General features: G+C 37.0%; 1 protein-coding gene across 7 annotated transcripts in view; it reads right to left on the reverse strand.

Annotated features, from left to right (window-relative positions):
• Nucleotides 1-558: 558 nt before the first annotated feature.
• Nucleotides 559-26,587, reverse strand: part of LOC135075294 (G-protein coupled receptor Mth2-like) — a 56,635-nt gene continuing 30,606 nt past the window's right edge. For 5 of the 7 annotated variants that reach the window (XR_010258000.1, XR_010257999.1, XR_010257996.1 and 2 more), the window contains 8 exons: nucleotides 24,558-24,741; nucleotides 22,780-22,971; nucleotides 14,487-14,565; nucleotides 9,468-9,646; nucleotides 8,701-8,869; nucleotides 7,710-7,895; nucleotides 6,954-7,340; nucleotides 2,780-2,869 (listed from right to left, as the gene is read on the reverse strand). Coding sequence is in view for 2 of the 7 variants with exons in the window: in XM_063969686.1 (XP_063825756.1) it covers nucleotides 2,758-2,869; nucleotides 7,710-7,895; nucleotides 8,701-8,869; nucleotides 9,468-9,646; nucleotides 14,487-14,565; nucleotides 22,780-22,971; nucleotides 24,558-24,741 (1,101 nt within the window). In the remaining 5 variants the exon portion in view is untranslated. Of the gene's footprint in view, nucleotides 2,870-5,739; nucleotides 5,798-6,953; nucleotides 7,341-7,709; nucleotides 7,896-8,700; nucleotides 8,870-9,467; nucleotides 9,647-14,486; nucleotides 14,566-22,779; nucleotides 22,972-24,557; nucleotides 24,742-26,587 lie in introns of all 7 variants that reach the window. The other 2 variants (XM_063969687.1, XM_063969686.1) reach the window with 2 other exon arrangements.

The following is a 26,587-nucleotide window of genomic DNA, read 5'->3' on the forward strand; positions in this document are numbered from 1 at the left end:
TTGTGCCGGCCAACGGCTTTTGATTTTGGACCAAAAATATATGAAACGTGGATGATGTCCTTTCTGACTTCACCACACCATTTTATATGCCCATGTTAACATGGGCTAGTGTCGGCTCATAATAATATACCCATTTACCTAACACCCTGTATAACTTGATGTTTTGTTTTCGTCTGTACCTAGTTAATAATTTTCGGCAAAATAATGATTTTCCTTTTTTAGGGTTATACTGTGTTTTTGGGCTGATAAAATATTGTTATCATTCATTCATTCATTCATGAACAGACGTAACTACGAGACTAAGGGTAAATTAATTTATTGTTAAAATTAATTTATATATTTGTTACTGGCTTATTGGTATTGATTTACCTGTTTTTGTAATGAAGGCACTTGATACGTCTATTCAGGTAGATCCTATTTTTAGACGAGTTAAAATGGTCTCTAAATATGAAAATGCAAAATGGACGAGAGCTGAAACTTTTTAAATGGTGCTATGAAAGTACGAAACTATTTTTCCAGTTCTAAGATTAGCTTCAATTGGGAAATAAAAAATATCTATAATTTATTTAAACATTCTTTTATTACACACATTCATACACGTTTATAATAAATGCATAATTTTATCTTGCTAGAAGTAGATTATTATAAATCAGCGTCCTACATAATAAATCTGTTTTTCGATTAAAATTTTATTTATTGATCTTTCTTAATATTATGAAAAGCATAATGTCAGGCTACTTTAATTAAAACTGATCTTTTTGGTCGCAATGTATAAGGTAAATTTGGAATGTTAGTGTTAGTGGATACTAGGTACTACAGCCGTAGTACCTAGTATCCACTAACATGCCTACATTATGTAATTTATTCCAATACCTATATTTATAAATACTTGTCTGCGTATTCGATAAATTAGACCAATGGCTATTGAAACAATGAACATATTTTCAAAACAAAAATACTTTTCATTTGAAAATTCAAATCTTTTAAATAAAAGCTAAGTACCTACACTATTTTGTCAGTCTAACCAAAAATGTAACATAATTAATATTTATTAAATATGTATTTATTATAATTATAACAATGAGTATTTCTCAACTGAAAAATTATTAAACTTTTTTAAATTAAACTATGGAACTTTTTCAGATTCTTAATAAAACTATATTACTAAAATGCTTAAAAACTAATTGTGTAACCTTAAAATAGATACCTAAAGGACTAGAATATAATTTGTGCTTAACCTAAAGTTATTTAATACAAATAAAATAGAGTTTTTAAATCAAAGAATCGTGCTCAATATAGTTTTTAACATTATCCTAAGCTTAATATTATGTAAATATTTTACGAAGCAAGCGAACACATCAGACTCGAAGAAAGATTAAAAAAACACATAATATTCTAATATTGAAGTATTTATAATTTACAAAAATTAACCATCGGTCAGTCGTTTAATCGATAAAGGCATAAGTAAAATATTGTATGGGTCACTATTTTTAATCGAGTCTAAGATTTGTTTGTCGCCTTGAAATATTTTTGTTGGCTTTCCTTTCCAATTTGGTAATATTTGCTTATGTTTGAAGCGTCATAGTTTTATGATGTTAATATAATAGGTAGCAGTCAACGTTAAATAGTGCGTGACACCCAAAGTAGCCAAAAAGTCCGCAACACGTCTTTGTTAGAATTGGATTAAGGTTTCTTGCGCTGCTTCTTCTCAGCACTGGCCCATTTATTGTCCTGAAGCAGTGGTGGGGTTAATACTGGGACGTGTAAAAGTGATTTTTAAAAGCCTACTTGCTTACCTACATAAATGAGTTTTATGAGTTGTCAACTTATTGGGCACTTTGGGTGTCACGAACTATTTGACGCTGACTGTACCATCTAAATAGAAGGCGATCTTATGTCTCGAGTTTTATTGCATTAAATAAGTTTTTTAGAGATAGGTAGAGCTATACTTACTAAAGGTAGACTTTGGGTGAATGCAACAAAGTCGTTCAGGCGTTTCAGCAGTATATTAAGGTAAAATAGTCAGTAGGTGACTCTAGCATGAACAACTTTCGACTTCGAATAGTTTGCGTATTCGACAAAATTCGATACTCAACCTTCGAATTAAACGATAACGAGTCAATTTTGATTCTCAAAATAAGTTTCGTGCAACCATTTCAAATACTAAGTTAACTTTACGACACGTTCACAAGGGCGCTGTTCTAGTTTTCGTACTAAACCTTTTGATGGTGATTAGTATACGCAAACGATTCGAACTCGAAAGTTTTTCGTGCTAACCACAGTTCCTCTGTGGATGTGGATTCCAGGTGAAGCTAGTTCCCACCCAACCCATCAAGTCGACTTGATCATTACTTTCCATCTGGAAAGATGTAGAGCAAGAGCTTACTATGTATATCAGGGGTGACCAACCGGTTGATCACGAACTATTAGTCCAGTCGATCGTGGCAAGGCAAAAAATACTGCATTATTATGTACTAAACTATGCTGTTTCATTTAAGATTTCAATAAGTATGTAAGTGATAGATCGCCCAGGGTTTCGTTAGTAAACAGTTGATCTTATGTCTAATCAAGTTGGCCACCGCTGATGCATATAAATGATCCCATGAAGTAGGTATGGTCTTTATTCGTAGCGGGAAAAACCCTGTTGTTAGATAGAATCATAAAGAAAAATTAGAACTTGGTCTAATTTCAATTGCGTTTGAGGTAGCGTGACGTGTGACGTGAGTTGACGTCACAACGTGGTGTAAGTTGACGTCATCATTTCTCGTGCATCCTGATAGAGTTGAGGCGGCTCTCGTCGCGGGAGGAGGTCCGGGAGGACACGGTCGTCTGGTTCCTGGACATGGGATCACCTCGGAGTTGCTTGTATCTGCACAAATAGGCATTTAGTTAAAAAACGGTAACTTTTTCATTCAGTACACACGGCCACACAGTTAACTATCCATTACCGTTTTTGCTCTCGCTCTAATCAAATGGTGATTATTTGCGATAGAAGGAGATGACATGACTGTCAATGGGCAGTTAACACTGTTGCCGATAGTACATCCTATTAAGATCATGCACAAATAGGTAGGTGTTTAGACACAGCCTTTAGTTTATAGCTGACCCGGCGCTATACCTAAACTAAAGGCTGTGTCAGCTATAAACTAAAGGCTTACAATAGTTGATTGTCTTCAAGCCTTCAGTACAAAATATGTGCATGAAACTTAACTACACTCAGCGGCACGGAATTTGGCCCAAGCCTAAACAACCAGATATGAGGCCAAATAGGTGTTGTATACCTAAATTTCGTGTGACATGTTATCAGAACATTTGTTTTTGTTAATTTAAGAGGCTAGATTCATAAAAAATTCGGCTGTTTAATTTTTTTGACTCGAGAAACGCATTTCGTTGTTGGAGCGTAAAGAGTACGGGTGAGTTTAAATTCGATATTAAATGTTGTAAGGGTTTGGCGTTTTGTTTTTTATTTTTAAATTAATCTTAGGGTTATTCTCGTTTCCATAATTTGAGAATAATGCCCATTACTCCAGCTCAAGTTGCTCAAATAGTGTTGCTTAGAAATTAAGGGCGTATGCAGCGGGAGATGGCTGAAACTTTCAACTTATGGCGTACAAACTTAAGATACACGTTAAAAAGGCATGACCAGACCGCTTTTTACACAAGAAGACCAAGAAATGGGGAATTAAGGTGTATATCAGCGAGCTATGACCCGATTATCGTGCTTGCAATATCAAGAAATCGGGTTCTCACTACGTTTTAGATACGCCAGCGTTTACAAACAGCAACCCCAGTGAATGTCAGTGAGCACACAATAAGAAAAAGGATGGAGGATCATAACCTGCATACTCGAAGACCAGCTCGAGGACCAGAACTTCTCCGATACCTTCGCGAAGTGCGACCTACGATTTCTTGAGAACATGCAAATTGGACGCAAGGCTAATGGAGTAAAGTTCTATGGATCGATGATTGCAGAGTCACCTTAAGAGCTCCAGACGGCCGTGGAAGTGTATAGAGAACGTGCGGAGAAGAGTTACTACGCAAACAGACAGTTTTCATAAAGAGTTTACTCCATTAGTCTAACGTCCAATTTGCATGTTCTCTAGAAAACGTAAGTCGTACTTCGCGAAGGTATCGGAGAAGTTCTGGTCCTCCAGCTGGTCTTCGAGTATGCAGGTTATGATCCTCCATCCTTCTTATTATTGTGTGCTCACTGACATTCACTGGGCTTACTGTTTGTAAACGCTGGCGTATCTCAAACGTAGTGAGAACCCGATTTCTTGATATTGCAAGCACGATAATCGGGTCATAGCTCGCTGATATACACCTTAATTCCCAACTTCTTGGTCTTTTTGTGTATAAAGCGGTCTAGTCATGCCTGTTTAACGTGTATCTTAAGTTTGAACGCCATAAATTGAAAGTTTCAGCCATCTCCCGCTGCATACGCCCTTGACTTCTAAGCCACACTATTTGAGCAACTTGAGCTGGAGTAATGGGCATTATTCTCAAATTATGTAAACGAGAATAACCCTGAGATCAATAAACAAAACGCCAAACCCTTACAACATTTAGTATAAAAACAAAAAACAAAACGCCAAACCCTTACAACATTTAGTATCGAATTTAAACTTACCCGTACTCTTTACGCTCCAACAACGAAATGCGTTTCTAGAGTCAAAAAAGTTAAACAGACGCATTTTTTATGAATCTAGCCTCTTAAATTAACAAAAACAAATGTTCTGATAACATGTCACACGAAACTTAGGTATACAACACCTATTTGGCCTTATGTCTGGGTGTTTAGGCTTGGGCCAAATTCCGTGCCGCTGAGTGTATTAATGAAGCTAACGGTACCAAGATTTTTTGAAATGTATAGGTAATTGAAAAACTTATGTAAATTATTTATAGGCACAATGACTTTAGGTTTACGTTCTTATTTGATCTATTACAGGAACACATAAATATTTAGTTATAAAATATTTAGATCATTTATAATAGTTATGACATGAGTTTTGTAAATTAAATAAAAACATTGTAAAACACAAGTACACTTAATGGTAAGGTAAGCATCATTTATTCGCTTGGTAGTTAAAACAAAATATTAGTCACAAAAAATAAAGAGAAGTTATTTAAAAGCACCTTAAATTGAACCCGAGTTAAATCTAAACCATTGTGCAAAATATTTATTCTAATTTTTCTAATTTACTGAAGTGCACTACTGCTAAAAGTGATTTTTTACTACTTTATTTGCAATAATATAATGTGCATGGACCTCACTCCAACACCCGAATTAATAACCCACATGCAAGTCATATAAACCTCTTTTATGTTTAATGTATTCTAAACTTTAAACACCATGCATTATTAAAAGAGTGTTCAATTTCCAAGACAAAACTAAAAGAAACGCTTAAAAACATTAAAACTACTAAGAATAACGATTGATTTTCGCTAGCAATTAGCAGAAAAAATATGCCACATTTTCAGCGTCAGAAATGCTAGATTGAGTCGAGGGGGAGACCCATTGAACTATTTACTATATTACATAAATACCCTACTACTATTTACTACTTAAGTGGGTTCGACAAAATTACGAAAAAATGGCCAGCACACGTTCCACAAAGCAAAAAGTAAAAAAAAAACATAAATTACTTGAATTATAAGCAACGTATAAAATGGAGAAAGTTGGTTAACTACAAATTATTTCTTGCAATTAGCATGGTTTTAGAATGAATTTCACCACACCTGTTCAGTCGGTAACAATCTTTTAGCACCGTTCGTTTGATTTTCAGCCAACCCCACCCTAAAAGATGTAGATGAAATGATAATTGAGTAAATGAAACGCAAAGATCCCTAAGGCCTCAGCCTCGAGTTTAGCGGGCAGCGGGGCGGGAGCGGCGGCGGCGCGGGAGCGGCAGGATCTTATGCGTAAAATCAAATAGACCGGTTCTCGAAAACAGCGGCGCGGCAGCGGGGCGGGAGCGGGCAACGAGCGGGCAGCGGCGCTTGAGCGGGCAACGAGCGGGCAGCGCACTCATTCTTTTGCCCACAATAAATCGAGCGTTAGGCCTCAGCCTCGAACTTAGCGGGCAGAGGGGCGGGAGCGGCGGCGGCGCGGCAGCGGCAGGATCTTATGCGTGAAATCAAATAGACCGGTTCTCGAAAACAGCGGCGCGGCAGCGGCGCCGGAGCGGGCAACGAGCGGGCAGCGGCGAAGGAGCGGGTAACGAGCGGGCAGCGCACTCCTTCTTTTGCCCACAATAAATCGAGCGTTAGGAATAAATTTGAATCGAAATAAAATTGTCGCCGTTGTTCAGACAATTCGTTTGCGAATAAAAACAAATATCTCGACAACACAACCCCGAACACAACACTTCGCCGCTAAAGCGCCGCGCGAGCTGCCCGCTGGTTTCGAGAACGGGTCTGCGTTGCCCGCCCCGCTCCCGCGCCGCCGCCGCCGCCGCCCCGCTGCCCGCTAAGTTCGAGGCTGAGGCCTAAAGCGGACATGTCATATTAGTTTGATTTATTCTTTTACTTATTTATAAATATGTTACAGGGAGAAAATATATGAATCATAGCGGATTACTGCCCACATGATAGAGAAATGGAATTTGTATGTTAGGCTTTTTAAGTTTCTGGTAAGGAATAAAAATTATTGTTCTGGGTACTAGATGCTATATTTTTAAGACTCGGTCAAATAAATAATTTATGTTCCATTGCATTATTCAGTATGTACCGCTTTCGATGTAACGCGTCCGGTATTTTTTACATTTTACTAATTGTCACATCACTCGTCACACACTGCATTGCAATTTCTCAAACCAATCAAAGAAAATGTACAGTGCATTCCAAAAACCTCCAAATATCCGTTAGTGGTTGTTAGTATCCATACAATTGTTGTTTTAGTGTTTTATTGTCCTCCTGTGCCAGTATTTCAAGATGACCTGTAGTAGGTATACCTTATGTTTCGGTTTTCTCCTTCTTTTCTTGTAGCTGGTGATCATTTTCTTCATCTCCTTTTTTGTATCAATATGAATCAAATTTTGAATATCATTGTTTTCGACTGTTTTTTGCTTTACATTCTGGTCTTTTGTCTTTCTTTGGTGGTAGATCTATTAAATCTTATCCTAATGAGTATTTTATTTTTAATTGCTATTTTATGTCGTCATCATAACTTTGATATTTTATCCATTTTCATGTTTCCATCTGAATCAACATAGATAGTGCTCCTCAAAGTGTCAACACTGTCTCTTGGTCCTTGTTGTTCTAGTCTTCTCCTGTGTATATTTTCTAGATTTCTAATTTCACCAGAACTACTGTCACGTTGATGGAATCTTTCTTTAATCCTGGTCACAGAACAATTATTTTCATGTTATTTCACAATACAATATAAAATTATATACTTGGTAAACTCCCATCACCTTGACATCAAAACTCCTTCAGGGAAGGACCTTCACCCACACTTAAGTTGATTTCGTATCTCTTTACCAAAATGTTACTACAACATTATTTTATCGTTAAAAAAAACAACTAATAGAAGACTGCTCTAATATACCATTAGGGTCTAAATTAGTCTTAAAATATTGTTTGGTCTATCTGTCGCACACTGTTTTTTAATATTTTGTTTTTTTAAACGTTAACAATTTTGGCAAACCGAAAACAATTTCAACGACAACACAGTTGAACAACACCACCAAATCAATATAACATCAAACCTTTTCTTGATGAGATGGAAGATCTTCCTCTTGCAGACGAAGATGATGAAGATGATGACGCCGATGAGGACGTTGTACGCGTCGGTGATGCGCCACACGTTGTTGGCTTGCGGGTAGATGGCGCTGATCACCTCGAGGATCCAATTTATGCCCATAACAGCGAACAACTTCACGTAGAGTAGAAGCCTGGAATATTTGAGATATTTTTTGTAATAATTGTGCAGAACTGAATGAAGAAGAAGAACAAAAGATCGAATGGTATGCTTAAACTAAATGGGTAATTTTTGAGCTATTAAAACTCGATTTAATTAAATTTGGTACAGCAATGGACTATAATAACAATAGGAAACTATGATAAAAAGATACGTTGTTAATGATTCAATTAACAAATATTTATTTATTGATTAAAATTAAACAATAATTCATATTAAAATTGAGTCATTAAAACTAGTTAATCGTAGACTATCCAATATCAACTATTTAAGGATAACTATTTAGTGGTTATCCTGATTAATTAAATCCAATTGTACAACAGCCACAGCTGATAATATTAGCACAATATTTGGCTGCTGTTTAACAGCATTGATTGTTATTTTCCTGAAGCTGTGAGTTTAAAACGGATGCAAAATACAAACACGCTTTATAAAAGGACAGCTGTACACGGTCTGCTTCAAGCAGTTGAGACCGACTTCTTGAAGCCGCGACCGCGCGGTGAACTATAGGGTCCTCGCCCAGGCCAGGGCGACTTTTTGTAGCGCGTTTCGTAAACGAGCGACAGCATCGCTACTAACTCGCGTTAGTCGCATCTGCAACGTAGGTACAATAGAAGTGATGCCAACGCGCTACAGCAGCGCGACTGCATCGCTACAAATAGTCGCCGTGGGCGAGGGTCCGTGAATGACTATTATAGTACACCGACTCTTTTATAAAGCCAAAGGCTTAATGCAAAAAATAAAAACTTTAATGACTTTTAATTAACTTTTAGACTGACCTTTGCCTGTCATTCCTGTGCTGGTCGTGGGTGGAACTCTCTTTGGACTTCAGCACCGACGTCTGCTGCTTAATCTGGGTTATCTTCAGCGCCGTCAGAACGAAGAAGATCATGTTTGCCGCGCAGAGGATGGTGATGGGTCCGTACAGGTATATGAGTTTGCTTGTGCCTGCAAAGATGTATTTAATAGTGGTTAAAGAAACCTATCGCAATTTGAGCTAGAGGTACCAAAAGGTGGTATGTTTGGGACTGAATAGTCTTGTGGACATTTCATTGAAAGCCTACTCTTAAAGCAGTAACTTTAGTTTATTATGGAGAGCAAGAGTTCTATTGGGTTCGAACTTCATAAAAGGACCTTATGTCCGGACGCTCAAAATTCAATGTTATCTCAAGCATAGTGCGAGGCAGTTGCAATCCACGCTTGTCATCCTGCTCACCATGTTCTTGAGTGAGCAGGATGTCGAGCGTTGCGAACCCATGCGGCTATTGCGATAGCCTAATCACAGAATCTATGAATGAAAGAAAGAATGAATCGAGTTTTGAGCGTAATAGAGGTGCACTGAACATTTACAATCAGATAAGAAACCTGGATGCGCGTATATAGCCCAGAATGGTCTGACGACCCACAGGATATTGAGCTACTGATTTGGAGATGATAGTTGATAGTAGACTGATGAGCTACGATGCTGGTCCCCCCTGAAAAAGGACCCTAGATACGCCAATGGAAACATGGAATGTTCTCCCGTCTTGGTCTCCAAAGCACTTACCAAATAAGAAGCAGCCCTGGTGTCTCAGCATCGGCAGTAACGGGTGCGGAGGCAGACCGGAGAACTCCAGCGCAGTCATCAGGATGGTCAGCGCGGTAGGGATGCTGAACGCATACAGCGCGTATGCATAGAACCGCCCTCGAGTTGACAGCTTCTCAAGAGACAAGCCGCGTTTGCCGCTGGAAGATAGAAAAATAATATTTTAGGATCATAAACTCTCCAAAAGATGACACTACTCTTTCTTCAAAAGGAACTAATACCTAGTGTGGAAACAATGGGACTTTTAAATCGGGCCTTGGAAATCAAGATAGAAGAACAATTTTATTAGTTTGTCTTTTGAGAAACTGTCTATTTACGAAATAAGGAGGCCTGTAAATAGACAGTTTGTCAAAAGACAAGCCGCGATTTCCTTTGGAAAATAGAAAAGGGTAGATACTTTAATACTTTTAGATTCACACTATTTTTATCGGAAGGAACTTCCTTGGCACTTGGTTGGTGCTGGAATGCTTGCAATCCAAGCTTTAAGTCCGAAATAAGAAGTAAGTCTTCAAGAGTGGAGAGTTAACCAGTTTCTGAAAGGTCGGCTTCTGATTTCTACTATCGGCATCTCATGTAACTTAGCGATCTGAATGGATCATGTTTTTTTCAAGCATCGTACATTTTGAAATAAAAAAAATGACAATTTAATTAAAATACATAACAATTGCCTGCCTACTACATAAAAATCTATTATACTCGTATCTACTTTACGACCTTGACTTTTTTATGGTGTAGGCTCAGGCTATGTTAACATAATGTCATTTGTCCCAGCCAGACTCGAACACGCAACCGCACTAGGCGTTGTAGTTCGCTATCATAACCACTGAACCACAAGGTCGAGTCTATAATAGTTAAACTAGCTTTTGCCCGCGGTTTCACCGCGTGAAATGTAATTTGTTACAGATGGTCATAAATATATTCTGGGTTATAAACAATAATAGCGTAGTGGCACCAATGATCGACACTTTAAGGAGATATTGGGTTTCTTATTAAGATTAAAGGTCATTTAGTCATCTTTAAACCAAAAGTAACGATTGAGCATGATAAGGTATATTCTTGAGATAAGATTAGGATGTATTATTTTTATTAACTATACACGGACTAGAAAAAAATCCCAAAAAATGAAAAAGCATATAAATCTCCAATCATCGACACCGAATCTCCAGTAGTCAACACCCAGTCATCGACAGCTGCCACTTACCGACACCCAGTTATCGACGATCTCCTTTTTTGGTAAGTACTTGACCAGGTTTAGGACGGAAGCTCTGCCAGTCCTGGCTGGTGTACTGCCGGTCGACTTAGAGGTACAGAAGCGTGCGGCTATGTACTTCGCATCAAGGGAAAATATACCTAACCTCCGATTTCTTAAATAGCCGCGATCGTTCTAAAATAAGCCGATTATTTGATTCCCGAGAAGTCGTTGAAGAGGAATTACTTAATGAATGGCAAAAAAGATGGAATACGTCAGTCAAAGGGCGTCACTTATATAATTTCTTCCCAAATGTACGCGAACGTCTAACTAGGCGATGGTTAGAAATCGACCATTGCTCGTCGCAGTTCCTCACGGGGCATGGCAACTTTAAACATAAACTTCACTAATTCAAACTAGTTCCGTCTCCTTTTTGCGAGTGTTCCACTAATGATGTCAGTCATGAGCAGTCTGCCCATCATATTATCTTGTGGGAGTGTGATCTTTGGAAACATGAACGTAATTTAATGCTTAATTCAATACAACATACCTACATCTGTTTCCGCAATTTATTACACCGATCTTGTCGCGACAAGGAAAAATTTCCGTGCTTTTAAGCGATTTTGTGAAAAATATTATTGGCAGGTAGTTGCTAATTGCTCATAAGATAAGCCCCCTTAATTGATATTTATTGTCCGTGGTGCATAATCTTTTCTTAAAGGTTTTAAACCTTTATTTGTCACCTGTCATCCGCTTTGCAATGGAGGGAAGTCGAACCTTAATTTCGAACTCCTCCTATGTTCTTCTGAATAATTTCGTTGCGGGTGCAATGACAGTTTAACTTTCCCCCGGGACAAACTTGACCTTCATTGGTTGGGTTTTTGTGGCGGTCAAGCCGTAGATCCTGGCTACACAGGAGTTGCAGTGGTGGGAACGAGAGGTGGGAATAGTCCCGATTTTAGTTAAAACTGTGCTCGGCCCCATTATACAGGGTGGAAACGAAAAGTGATCTCACTTGATTATTTCTAAACTATCTATACAAGATATCGAAAAACTGGTTATTGATCCTGAAAGTGCTTCACGAGCTCTTTCAAACGGTATCAGTAATAGGTTACAGAATTAACTGGATCTATCCGAAAATTCAATGTTTTCAGGCTTCATACTAAATGTATGCAAGCCACACAATATTAGAAGTGTTAATTTTTTTTTATTCAATAATAAACACTTAAATTGAACTCCAAATTGCATTCTTATTTAGAAAACATTGGTTTTAGGCTTTACTTACTATAATATTATCAAGACATGAGTGCCATGACTGTGGCAGTACTAAATGTATGGAAGCTGGTAACATTGAATTTTCGGATAGATCAAGTTTATTTTGTAACCTATTATTGGTACCGTTGGATAGAGCTCGTGAAGCACTTTCAGGATCAGTAACCAGTTTTTTGGATATCTTGAATAGTTTTTAATATTATGTGGTTTTACTAAATGTATGGAAGCCGGAAACATTGAATTTTCGGATAGATCCAGTTTATTTGGTAACCTATTATTGGTACCGTTGGATAGAGCTCGTAAAGCACTTTCAGGATCAGTAATCAGTTTTTGGATATCTTGTATAGTTAAGAAATAATGGAGTGAGATCACTTATCGTTTCCACCCTGTATAATATAGTGTGACCTAAATACGACGCAGGTAGGTATTGAATGATGTGTAATACAAGCAAAACAATATTTTTCCTTATTCTCATACAGAAATTCATAAAATTGTATGTAATAAATGTAATGCAAATGTAAATCTTTGTATCGAGCTCGAAGAGCTGATGGCCGCTGGGGCAGGAAAGTTCTTGAGTGGCGACCACGAGCTGGAAGACGTAGCGTGGGCAGGCCTCCCACTAGGTGGACCGACGATCTGGTGAAGGTCGCGGGAAGTACCTGGATGCAAGCGGCGCAGGACCGGTCTTTGTGGAAATCCTTGGGGGAGGCCTTTGTCCAGCAGTGGACGTCTTTCGGCTGAAACGAACGAACGAACGAAATCTTTGTATGGAGAGCGGGGATTTCTAACATAGTATCTATTGTTACTTAAAAGAAAACCCCAATCGCAACCCTTTGATAATTTCAAATCTGATACTGAATAAAATTATTGTATTTTGTATCTGTATTTTCGCAAGTAGGCTTTTGAAAAGCACTTTTACACGTCTCAATATTAACCCTACCGCTGCTTCGGGACAATAAATGGGCTAATGCTGAGAAGAAGCAGTGCAAGAAAAGTCACTATTGTTGACCTAAATATTGTGGTATCTGTACTTTGTAATAGAGGCGATTTTGCAATAGATATGACGTATTTTTTCGTGTTGTCTTGTCTGTACATCTGTCATTAGAGCGAGACAGTTATGTCAACTGTTCTTTTAGTTCCAGGCAATAAAGACCGACGCGTGTTAGTTTCAATCAACTGTACATGGTAATTTATTTGGGGATTTCCTTCTGATAATAGCATCTGCCAGACGACAGTTGAGATCATTATAGGCTATTTTTGAGCGAAGTTACGTCAGCCGATGACCCGATGGACTGACAGTCAATTAGGACATTTATGGGTGTGGGTACAGTGGGTTTCAGCTACAGTCATAAATTGAAGTTTCGTTAACAATCGACAGCATCGGACTAAGTATACATTTGAGAAGCAAACCCGCTTCTATTCCAACTACATAAGTTTTCATAGTTTGATGTCATTGACTCGTTGTATACAAGTTTGAATGTCAAATGTCAAAAGACTGCGACCCCTATTAAAGGTTCAACTTTTTGCGATGCCCTCCTAAAATAGCTAATTAATGGCCAAACATTCATTCACCCTCGTATTTTACTAGTTTTTGTTTGCGATGCAATAAGTACTCCATCCATACTGAGCAGGCGTTTAGGTAGGCCCCAGGACGTTTTGATAGTCTTCAAATCAAGCGATTTTATTAACGCTTTTTCCACAATAGAGATATAGACAGCCTTGTTCAAGTAGTCGTTTTCGAGTATTTTTTTTTCTATTATACTTGGAAATTGTTTAGTGTGTACTGCACGTCTTCTACTAACCAAATGTAACCTCACACGATATTCCTAATTGGTGTATTCTTGATTAAATTGCCCCAAATTGTTGGAAAAGTACCAAAGCGTGTTAATTAAGTTTAAAGCTAAATTACAGTGGAAATACGGTGACTAAGCCTTGAAGATTAATTGCTGACGCAGTTCACACCCAAAACTATAAATTTCACATACTTGCTGATCCTTTTTTCATTAACTTTACTTTTGCCTGTAACTTTGTTTGCTTGTTTTAGGTTTCGTTAACCTTCGCTGTCTGCGAGCTGTATTTCATATAAATAACAGACATTGAAAATGTTCAAAGAATACAATACAACATAGCGTCTTATAATACTGAGGCTTTCTTTGCTGTAGCTAGCATAGCTAGAGCTAGTGTCGTGTGGTTTCGGCAAAATATACGAGAATATGAATGCTTCTTTTCGATAAAATCGGTCGGATTACCTCTACAATTATTATTAACCTGTTTGCGTAGCAACCAATCTTCGATTACAAGAAATATGTATAAGGAAAAATATAGCTTATAACTTTGTTTACCTCAATTAGTACGGCAATTTGTAAGTGTATCGAGATGATAGATATTTTCATGCTTACATTATTGGTGTTAGATTAGGTGAAAATGATTTATGAGATCTAGAAATAGGTACAAATGACACATATTATATCGATATTCAGCCCAAAAATGTAGAAAATGTAGTCGATATTTCTTCTTACCTGAAAGTCCACCAAATGTCGAAGCTCATCACGTTGAGCCAGAAGAAAGCCACCAGCAGAGAGAAGTAGATGATGATAGCTGAAACAATAAATTAAATAAATTAGCAAGACTTCTATACTTTTTGTGTGGTGTGCGTTAGGGGAGACCGAGGAGAGTCAAAATCAAAATCAAAATCAAAACCAAAAATATTTATTCAGTTTAGACCACAAGTCTAAATCTCACTTAACACCAGGTGCGATTGCGGTCAAATACCTGCCTTGTCTAGCATAAAAAAAAAAAAAACAAAAAAACAAGTGGCACTTAAGAACGTCAAAATGTAGTAAAAAAAATGAAAAGGTAGCCCTTATGGGGCACTTTACATGTCTCCTTATCTTTTGGGCCCTACCAGCGCTTCGAGACAAACATATGGCAGTTGTACTTGTAATGTAACAGACAGAGGTGAGTTGTAACAAAGTCAATTTTTCTGAACCAATGACAGTTTATCGAACTAGCAATTAGCAAATTCGTTGTTCTTTTGACACTCCACAGTTTGCGTGAAATATTCAGCCTGCTAACTGTCATATAAGGTGCAGATAAATCGGCTTTTTTGTACTCATCTCGTTTATATCTGTTTTCGATATAATATTATTATGATGTTATTATATCATTGTTTTTTCTGTCGGAGTGTTATCGGAAGTCGTTTCACGTTTGTTTTGTAAAAATAGACGGGCGCCATCTGTTTTGGCATATCAATGGAAAATACACCAACTGGATTGTTTTGAAATAGGATCGGTGCGGATGCACGGGGTATGTCACATCAATCATGAGGGTAGGTAGAGGTTAGTTTTTCGTTTGTATTTCGAAACCTTTGTTTTTCCGATGGTATGCAGAGGAAGCTGAAGCTATAGGGCATATCGTTTTTTTAATCGATCGGAAATTTAATCATAAGATTCGAATCGGGTCCAATTTTTTATTGAACAAACATGGTATTTTCAGTACCTACGTGTTGCATTTGCGTGCGTGCTAATAAGTAAAGGGTTTTGATGACCTAAAAATAATTGCATTTTTTTAAATATAGTACCTTAGTGGCCTAGTTGTTATTTTGAGAAGACATTGAACTCAATTATATCAATAGAAAGTCGGGAGTCGTTTTTAAGTGTCTTAAAAGAGCGTGTTTGTCAATAATTTAACTAAACTCGTTGGAATAGAGCCAAATATTCGTGATTATGCAATTGGTTTTTTATACGTAGTAGACAACGTATAAAAGCTTTTCGGTGATATGGGATCATAATAATAAATTATATCACAGCAGTAAACTAGCTATTACGGTTACTTATTTACTATTTGAGAATTTTATTGTAACTTTATTCATTGTCTTTATTAGAACTTAATAGAATACGAAGTTCAATTCGTAAGGATTTATAGAAGATGTTATAGAACCCAGAATCGATATTAAAAATTCACTTTGTGCTATCGTCTGTAAGTTCGCGACTTCGAAAGTTTCCTTTACCTAAAAAGCTACTGAAAAAGTTCAGTCCTTAAAGAAATAATTTATAAGCTTTTTGAGTGTCTATAAAAGTGTTTATTGTTGATACAAGCCAAAATAATAAATGAAACCTTCAATCTATGGCCGACACTCCCATACGAGACCCATTTATAAATAGGCGCCATTGATAACAATAGCTACTTAGATTATTTTTATGAGTCTCGTCAAATCTTATAGGAGCCGAAATACTCTATTGATAAACTATGATATCACTAACGGACGCCTGCTACTTCGTTCGTGTGAGGTTCATATAAAACGTAAACTAATATGTATTGGTTTTCTTATCACTTCCGTTTACCACTCTTTACTAAGGCTGAGTTGCACCATCTTATTTTAACTTTGACAAACGTCAAAAATCTGTCAAACTCCATACAAAAAGCACCGGTTATTGTTATTTTAACGTTTAAAATAAGGTGGTGCAACTGAGCCTAAGCATTCTATATATTACCAGTATCTCCACTAAGTATTTTTCGATAAGTCTATCATCATCATCATCTTAGCCATAGAACGTTCACTGCTGAACATAGGCCTCCCGCAATGCTTTCCATGCTGCCCGGTTGGTAGCGGCCTGCGTCCAGTGCTTCGTCAGCTTTGTTTTCTAAATACTACACTACACTACCATCTGCTAAACCGTCCATGTTCCTCCAAATATTACATTTTTTTGTGATTTTATTTTTAATTAAGTGACCATTCAAGAAATATGTATGTTGGTTGATCTATGTATGTAGGTATGAGTATATAGTGGTACACATAATAATAATTATACCACCTTTATGGTACAGAATCTTAGAAATAATAAAATGATGAGTGGGTAGCTGGGGGGTAGGTACGTAATCTTTTCAATAGAATTTAGTCATACCACAGAATAAGTAATAGTACAGGTACAGAAGGATTACTCCGCAAGACGATTTAAATAAATGCGAGTCTTGCTACGACGCGATACAGTGGAATTCAGCTCGCACAGCACTACGTACCTACAATTTTATTCACCTACAAGTTTTGTCTCTTTCTATCGCGTGCCTCTGAACTCTTCTTACGCTGTTAGGGTTGCTGTCTAGTAGTGTCTAGTAAAAAAAGAATTAATAATACTTATTTGTAATGAGATACGTATGTAGGTAAGTACGCATTCATTATGGAAAACCTTGGGAGAGGCCTTTGTCCAGCAGTGGACGTCATTAATTTGCTGAAACGAACGAACGCATTCTGAGCAGTAGTCATGGTAGGTTAGATTCCTATACTATCCTAAGAATTATTGATTACCTACATGGCCAACATACCTTTCAGCATCTTTGGGAAGTGAAAAAAGAGATAAATCCGGTAGATTTCTTTTCGAATTTAAACACCCGAACGCCGCACAATAATATTTCTTTCTCTTTATGTCCATTTTGTAATAATACTTCGATCATAGAATTAGGTACTACAACGCACGCCAGCGTCCTGACGGGCGCGCGCGTGACACTCGACTGATATAATACCCGCCGGCGGGGCGCTTCGCTGTAGGTAATTATCGGATGTACCGCGCGGAGTGAGCCAGGCCTGGTCATACTAACTAAACAACAGTCAGTAAGTACCTACCTATTGTTCTAAACTAAAACAAAGAAGCATTAACGATAGTTTTTGGAGCAAATTATTGCACATCGTTTTAACTATGAAGAATGAGAATAGATTTGTTAATGGATTTAATTCCAAATGAGACATTGCAGAAGTCATTCCTGCTATTGATAATGATATTAGATAATTTGAAAATTATCTAACTAATACCATTACCTATACTAATAGGGATAATCATAATTCATTTTAGTATAAAAGGCTAATTAGGTATAATGCGTTTATGAAAATTACGTCTTGTATTCTATAATATTCTTTTCATTATTCAAAATTTTACTCTAAACATTCTCAATTCAATAGATAAGTATTTATGCCGTGGCGTAACTGCATACCTACTACTTTCTTACAAAGTATTTATGAAAATAGACATCCTGATATCGGCTATCTGATACAGGATATGTTTATCTTACGGGGTAATAAACGTTTGAATATTTATTTGGTAGCCTAGTGAATATTTAATTATTTTCATGTTCAACATGAACATCGTTTAAATTGTAAATTTAACACCCTGTATAATGTGGTAATACGGTGATCATCATTAAGATCGGTAAGCACCGTAAACAATTTGCTGCTGACGTTGTTTAACCACATAAGTTTAAAAATAGCCGGAATTTTTATTAAGTATTATTATAGAACTGCATTACCTACATAGGTATCGGTTTTTATGAGGAATTATAAGCGCCGCATGAGCACTTTTAAAACTACTGTAAAGGCCTTGGTATGATTTTTATGAAATAAATCGAATTACTGAGGGAAGTTAGGAGAACTTATAGCTTTTCCGGTTGATAGTCATTTTATATGAAAATGTAGAGAATAGATCAACTCTGAAAATCTTAGATGATAATATAATATTTATCGTGTTAAAATTAAAGCTTTTAGTCATTTTTGTCATTGTAATTTACATACCATTTTTTTTTAAGCATAAAGGCACTCTACGCGTTGCAGTGATATAAAATATAGCCTCATATTAGGCCTTATACCTAATGGTTTTTCCTTCTATAGTAATATATAAGGTAAAATTATGTGGCATATTATGTAAAAGCCGCAAATGCCATTTTATAAACCAATTGAAATCTCAGTTCAAGGATAGTATATCTGATAAAATTTCCATTTTAGGGCCATTTCGTGGCGACAACAAACTTAAATGATGGAATATTTGGAGGTCATATTAAAACAATATTTTTATAGGTACCTATCGAAGTGGTTAGTATCGTGGTTTGACATTATCATGTTAGGTATCATGACATAGGACATCATATTATGTATTTTTGTTGCAGAATCGCACCTATTTCAAAGGAATAAGGTGCTACGGTGTATAGTTTGATATGCCAATGTTATCAAAGTGGTCTTTTTCAGTAGCCTAACGTTATCAATTGTTTTTCAGGTAATGTAGCCACTTATGTAATATTCATTATGTCGTTGATAAGGAAATATAAACTTTTTGCAGGGAAATTTTCACATGACACTTCATGACAGAATTTTCCTATATAACAATTTTCCGTGGCAAGTTGAAATGATAATGAAGATCCACTAATAATGTTCATGTTACAGTATTTTTAAGATAGATTTGACCAATGGTTCAGTCATCTGTACCTTATTTACCTATAAGTACTGTGAAATCAACTGTTTCAAACAGTATACCTGATTCAGATAATTCCCACCTGTGTTTTCTGATCATGTTTCTTTCTAAGGATGTTTAGACTAAATTAAATGCATACAAAGCCATGGGCAGAAGCAGTTCAATATACTTTAACAATCTACAGGTATGTAGAGACGCAGGAAAATGCTATGTTATCCTACTAATAATATAAGTAAATGCGAAAGTTTGGATGTCTGGATGTCCGGATGTTTGTTACTCTTTCACGCAAAAACTACTGAACGGATTTTGATGAAACTTTACAGTATTATTGTTTATGACCCAGAATAACATAATAGGCTATAATTTTGCTCAAATTAATTTCACGCGGGTGAAGCCGCGGGCAAAAGCTAGTTTAGAATACTTTAGAATTACCTACACAGATAACGTATCGTGACAAGCAGTAACTACAGTTGACAGCACATAAAGTTTATACATTTTTGTTGCAAACTCATCTCTATTACAACTGCTTAAGAACCAACAATTTCTAAATTGATCTGCTTCTGTTTTTATACTCGTATCTCTACAGGATTCTTGATCACGCGCTGCAAAGCTTTAATTACTAAGGCTGGGTTGCACCATCTTACTTTAACTTTGACAAACGTCAAAAATCTGTCAAACTCCATACAAAAAACGCCGGTTATCGTTATAGTTACGGTTAAAGTTAGGTGGTGCAACTCAGTCTAAATGTGGAAATCCTCAACTAGACTAGAACGGGTTATTTGTGTTTTTACCTTATTTTATCCACCTACAACCGCAGACGATGGGTTGACTTCGTGTGGTTATCATGGGGTCAGCAAGGTAAGCAGGTTTTTGTAGTTATGGATTTAAGTTAAAGGCATTCATTTTGGAAATTGGTTTCAATTGTTCTATTTTAGGTGTGTGAAATCATAAGTAGGTAACTTACACACAAAAAAAAATGTTACTTTTATTACCTCAGAAATTCAGAATTGTATTAGTGGCAACTGCCCATATAGGCCAGTAGAATTAAACACAAAAATGGATTAAATTGGAAATAATTCCTACTAAAGATTTTAGTGCTTTAATGGCTTCATTAGTTGCCCATAAAGACTCTCCTAGGTTTTCGACTTCGACGGAGTTGTGCTTAAGTGGTGGGGGCCCCCGAAAGGGGCGCTTTTTCGGTTTTCCGGTTATACCGCGTAAAGGACTTACCCTATCGAAAAGTGGTCTTCCTGACGGTTGAAGGGCATTTAATCCTGCATTAAATAAGACCAAATTCATATGTTTTGAACAAACCGTTCTCGTGCAAATGTTCGGCAAAGTATAAAATATGTGTAGAATTAATGACCCTCTCCACGTCCAATGGCTCGTTACCCGCAGGCTTTCAAGTCTTGAAAAGGAGCGCCTCAACCAGTGTAACCCTATCAAGGCTTACGAGCTGGATGCGCCTATCCTTGTTTATCCCAGCCGTTCCTTAACTGCGGTTGCTGCACCTCTTCTTGGCACTCACCTGAACGACTCCCATCACTTAAGCACAACTCCGTCGAAGTCGAAAACCTAGGAGAGTCTTAATGGGCAACCAATGAAGCTATTAAAGCAATAAAATCTTTTGTAGGAATTATTTCCGATTTAAAATCTAATTCTACTGGGCTAATAGAAACAAAAGTCAAAAGCATAATCAAAATCTGCTCCTAAATTTATAACTAAGTAGGCCACTCTGCTAGCTAGTTTCGTTCCTTCTTTTGTTGTTATCCAATAGTTTGTCATCATCTACATTAATCCTTAGCCATTCCGACCCGGTTAATTATCAACCAAAACCGGATACAGCAACAATTTTTCCAAATGAACAAATACATTAAGGGTGTATGTATTTGTATATGGACACAAACACATAGTATATCTACTTTTAATTGTTTAAGGTTAATGTACACATAGATAATATATAATAAAAAAATGTTGGATAAAACGTCTAAAGTTTCGTTGAAAATAAAAAATATGAGAAATTATTAAAATATACAACTATTTCTACAACGCCCTTATGAGGCGAAATAAGAGCTAGTTTAGGTAGGTATGTGTCGTAAATTGATCATGGTAACTTGTATAACATACCTACATAGGAAAAATAAAGAAGCAAATATAATCTAGCTAGCAGATATAGGAAATAACTCTAAGCTGATATTTATAACTGTTTGTGTTAGTTCTCTAATTAAATAAATTTAAACTTTTTGTACAGCAATCATTATCCACTTGACGGGCTAACGCGTTAGACCGCAAAATCTACACAAAACATGACATTGACACTAGTGGAATCTCCACTAATTCAACCATTTGACGTGTAAAGCGAATCGAGGACATCGATGTTTTTAATGTAAGATAGACATCACAAAAAGCAAAGTATAACTGGTAACAAAAACAAAATAACTGTTAAAGCAAAAAAGGAACGAAAAATATGCCTACTATCAACTCGTTTGATGGCATATCCTTTTTTGTAGAAGTAAGGTATTGCCAAGTAAGCCTACCTACATATTGCCAAGTCACTCGTCTTCTTCAAGGTGTAACCACCACAGTCACATTTTTTTGGATTAAATAGATGGACATGCTTGAAATGTTAATTAAGTTTTGGGGAATTTAATCATCGATGATCCAACATTAATCAGAAAAGTACATTCCGTGACCCCATGTCAGTAAAAACGTAAAAACAAGTAGTTTTTGTGAAACCTAACTAGCAAAACTTTTTCATACCGACATTTAATCAATCAAACTTCATTAAGTCTTCGTATATCCGGGGGAAATTTTAAGCCACCATTTTTATAATTTGTTTTTCATATAGTGGTTTCCTGAGTATAAAAGACACCTTTATGAGTTTGAATTCTTCCATGTTAATTTTGTCGTTAAAACGAAGAACAGTTGAAGATAAGTACTGTTTGTAGCCATGGGAAAAATGTAATGGATTGTCATGCTTATTATGTGAAAACGAACAGTTTCACATTGTCACCTTACTTATGGCTGTAAACTAAAATTGGTTGTAATGGTTTTGTTATTGTTGTGCTTAGGTAGTCCCTTTTGACCGGGCAACATGGAAAGCTCCCCCAAGGAGGCATATGTTCAGCAGTGGACGTTCTATGGCTGAGATGATGATGATGATTCCCTTTTGATAGGCTTTATTAATTATGAGTTTATAGAGAAGCAGAACTCATACCGTTACTTGGTTGTTGGTTAAAAGTTGCTGGTTGTATCAGTATGTAACTGGAAAAACCAATGCCCCAGACAATGTAGGCAGGTACTGTTATTGTTACGAATCTATCTATTTCCGCTTTCGTGATAGCTTCGTACATACATATCGTAGATGGGTAAAAAAAATGAGCATAAGAAGTTTTCTGCATAAAATGAGTCACATTTTGAACATTAGGTAATTAAATGTTAGGATTAAAGAATATTTCTTAAGCCAGTTGTAACTCTCTCTTGACATGGTACAAACTCTCCATCATTTGCCATCGCTTTTACTGTGTATAAGGACAAATGATGAAGATGATGATGATGAAAATAAACCAAATCTACTCACTCATAATGACGCACGTCAACGGCGTGATGTTGTCAACCACCAACAAGATCTGCATGGCTGTCAGGAAGGAGAAACCGACGAAGAGGCAGCTGAGGTAAGCCATCAGAACTCGCCCGTGGAGGTTCCGAAGCTCGGGCAGCCATGCGTATACCGCGCACGTAGCCAGGATAAACACGCATGATATTAGCATACCTGGAACAAATAGATCGAATTAAAGAAATCATCGAATCGTCATCGGAAGAAGTGATCAATATGAGGAGATTCGTAGGAGAGTCAAAGTAAACGTATCTCGCAGAATTGCCAAACGAATGGACATGTGCCCAGCTCATAGAACTTGGCAGTTGGGGCAGAAAGGTATACGAGTGGCGATCCGGACTGAATAACGTGGTGCAGTCTCCTCCCGGTGGACCAACGATCTGGTGGAGGTCGCGGGAAGCAACTGGAAGTGGGCAGTGCAGGACTGATTGTTGTGGAAATTCGTGCCTTTGTCCAGCAGTGGACTGCATCAGGTTAAAACGAATGAATGACATAATTTGCTCCCTGTAAGATTCGATCCCATCGCAGCTGGCATTGTAATCAAGTATACGAACCACGAGCCTCGTTATAATCAATTCTCTGTTGATACAAACAGAGCAAGATGTTCTGAAATATACTGACCCAGTTGAGTGAGAATGATGTGTTAATTTTATTATCCAGATGTTGCCGAATCGATCCGAGTTCATAACTTTTTATTGTTGTATTAAAAATATAACATGTGCATCACTGACTCTACCTATTAAAATATTGGAATTTTAATAGGTTGAGTCAGTGATTATTATATTTTTGTCTTAAACTTTATCCTCAAGTTCTTTTCTAAAAAATACAAGTACCTACTTAAAGAAGTCTATTGTGTACATTTCTCATCAGCGATGCGTGGTTAAATAAAAAATATACCATGTGGTAATCTGTAGGTAACGCACGTCTTGCGCGGATTGATGGGTATTGTACCGACAGCACGTCAAGCTGGACAATGTGACATCTTATGCAGTTGTTATAGGTGCGATATTGCAACAAAAGTGTCTAGTGAGCTATCGTCTGTACAGTTTTGTTAACGGTGTATTTTATTTTATATTTATTTCAAGTCTGTAGAAGGAGTACAATGACTAATCGAGGATAAGATATTGTAAAACTCAACTGTAGGTATTCCAAAATACCATGCGATATGGCTACAATTTATTTATGAGGTTCATTAATTTTATTGAAACTATCCATTATTGTGCGAAATAAAAATAATGGCTTCCGGCCACCATCCATGGAACCATAAAAGCTGGCGATTCTGAAAGCTTTTAAGATTGACGTATGATTTACTTAGCCGAGTGGTTTCAGCAGAGTAGAATAGAACCAACCCAACTCTCCTCGTGGATATCTTATGAGGTGACTGCCAGCCAAGGGAGAAATATGAGAAAATCAGGTCTATGTCAAACCCAACATGCCAGGTTGGGGATATACATACACTCAGTATTGCCTCTTGTAAATTAGAGAGATCGTTCTCCTGCTGTGGAGACTAAGAGGCTCGTTCACCATCTCTGAGTAAAGTAGCAAGTACTGGTGACAAGGTTACTGTTGCTTAAAAGTCACGGAGTAGCACGAAACCATGGCACTGACAAGACATAGACGCAAAATGCTTCTTACTTTCACTTGCCAAATAATGTTAATCAGGGAGTATCTACTCAGAAGTTTACTTGGTTGTGAAAGAGGCCCTTAATGATATGATGATGATGATGATGATGATTACTCACAAGTGCTGCTCAGCACATAATGATGGTCCTCCTGGTTCTCAGCGAAGCAGACCAGCGCGTCCAACCGAGTGGTTCTGCCTCCATACTCGTCTTCGAAGACGAAGGTGTCGATGCAGTACTTGTCTGGGCCACGGACCGTCCATGGGGGGATTACGTTGGGCATCTCCACGTAGAGGGAGCCATCCTGCAACAAAAAAGAGCTGATTTAGTCAAACTACATAGTACAAATGCGAAAGTATGTAGATAGGTAGTTCTGTTTGTCTGTTTTCTCACGCTGATACTATTTGTAGATTGATTTTAGTAGGGAGACAGTCTAAGCCCTAGGATACATAATAGAATAGGTTTCACGAGCACCTAAAGTTTTCTTAAAAACATTCAGTTGTTTATTGTATTCGCACCAAACCCTATGGTGGGATAGATGTTGTGATTGTGACTAACTTTCCTATAACTAGGCCACTGCGATCTCCCATTTGATACACTGCCAAAGAAATTGGGGTACCCAGAAGAAAAGTTGTTATCACTTCCACGAGCGCAACTTTATCATATACATACAATGCTAGTAACCAGTTCATTTTTAACAGTAAGTAGGTATATCAGTTAGAACAGTTTATCTGTACCATTCGATAAGGTACTAGAACGTCGCCAATATCTCGTAGCATTTTATAAGTAGGTATTCAGGTAGTCGACGCGCGTAGAAAGTGGCTACACTAGTTTATTGCTACTCGAGTGACGTGTTTTCCACGTCCGATCCCTTGAGGTAGGTCCTGCCCTAAACTGGTTTTAAACACCTGACTCATGCTTGAAACTTAATTCCAAAAGGCATTTACAAAATGCCTTTTGGAAGGGCTTTTTGGACTAGGTAAGAAACTTTTGAAAATTTTAAGATTTTCCAACCGACCCTTTTTCTTTGCAGTCCAGTGTACTTATGAGGGTACTAAGACATTCTCTACATTCCATTGTTTGTATATAATTCATTATTCCAAAATTCAAAGTTTTGGCATCTTACCACCAAGTCAACCTAAAGCTAAACCACAAAAGCGAGTTGTACCAGAAGATTATGCTTCATAATTAGGTAGGTACGTCTGGAACAAAGTCACATCTTCTATACAGGGTGTTAGGTAAATGGGTATATGAGCCGACACTAGCCCATGGTAACACGGTCATATAAATGGTATGGTAGCGTCAGAAAATTGATATCTTCATTTTAATTATTTAAATTTTCATACAAATCGGATTTCATAAAAAATATTTTGCATGAAAATTAAATAAATTAAAATGATGATATCGAATTTCTGACTTCACCATACCATTTATATGCCCATGTTAACATGGGCTAGTGTCGGCTCATATACCCATTTACCTAACACCCTGTATACATCATGTATCTTCAAATCTACGATCTGTAAGATCTCACCTCCGATTCTGATCTGATGATGTGTGATCTAACAAACTATGAACTTTTAGATGTTTTTAATTCGCATCACACTATTATGGGAAACAGAAGCGATCGTTGGGATTGTTTTCGTCTAAAGTACCTATTACGAGTTAAGATCTTTATCATTGTAATGTTTGTTGTAATCAACTCAATTTGCTCACCGGTAATCTTCGGTAGCGCATCTCATTACTGATTGATGTGTGAATACTTTAGAGTAATTCGTAATTAGATAAGCATCATCAACAGTATGACAGTGAGTAACTTAAGACATTTAAAACGTAACTTTAAACAGTTTTTTTAATACGAGTGGTTTAGTGACGCCGTACTTTGTGAATGTAGAAGAAAAGATCTCATTAAGGTCTTATCTCACCTAAACGAAAAAAAAAATTATTTCTGTATACTTAAAGGTTAGTCTAGTCGGTTATTGTTTACCCTACTCAAGAAGAAGAGCTAGTTTTGAACCGCACGTTTTGTTGGTGTATTTATTTTTTGGTCAAAGTTACTAATGAAAAATTTATAAAGAGGAAAGATGCCGTTAACATTTTTATCAACTACTTTAAAATTTTCGCTTTTGCGCTTTCGGATTTGTCTGTAC

The sequence above is a fragment of the Ostrinia nubilalis genome, chromosome 10, assembly GCF_963855985.1.
Source record: "Ostrinia nubilalis chromosome 10, ilOstNubi1.1, whole genome shotgun sequence".
NCBI lineage: Eukaryota > Metazoa > Arthropoda > Insecta > Lepidoptera > Crambidae > Ostrinia > Ostrinia nubilalis.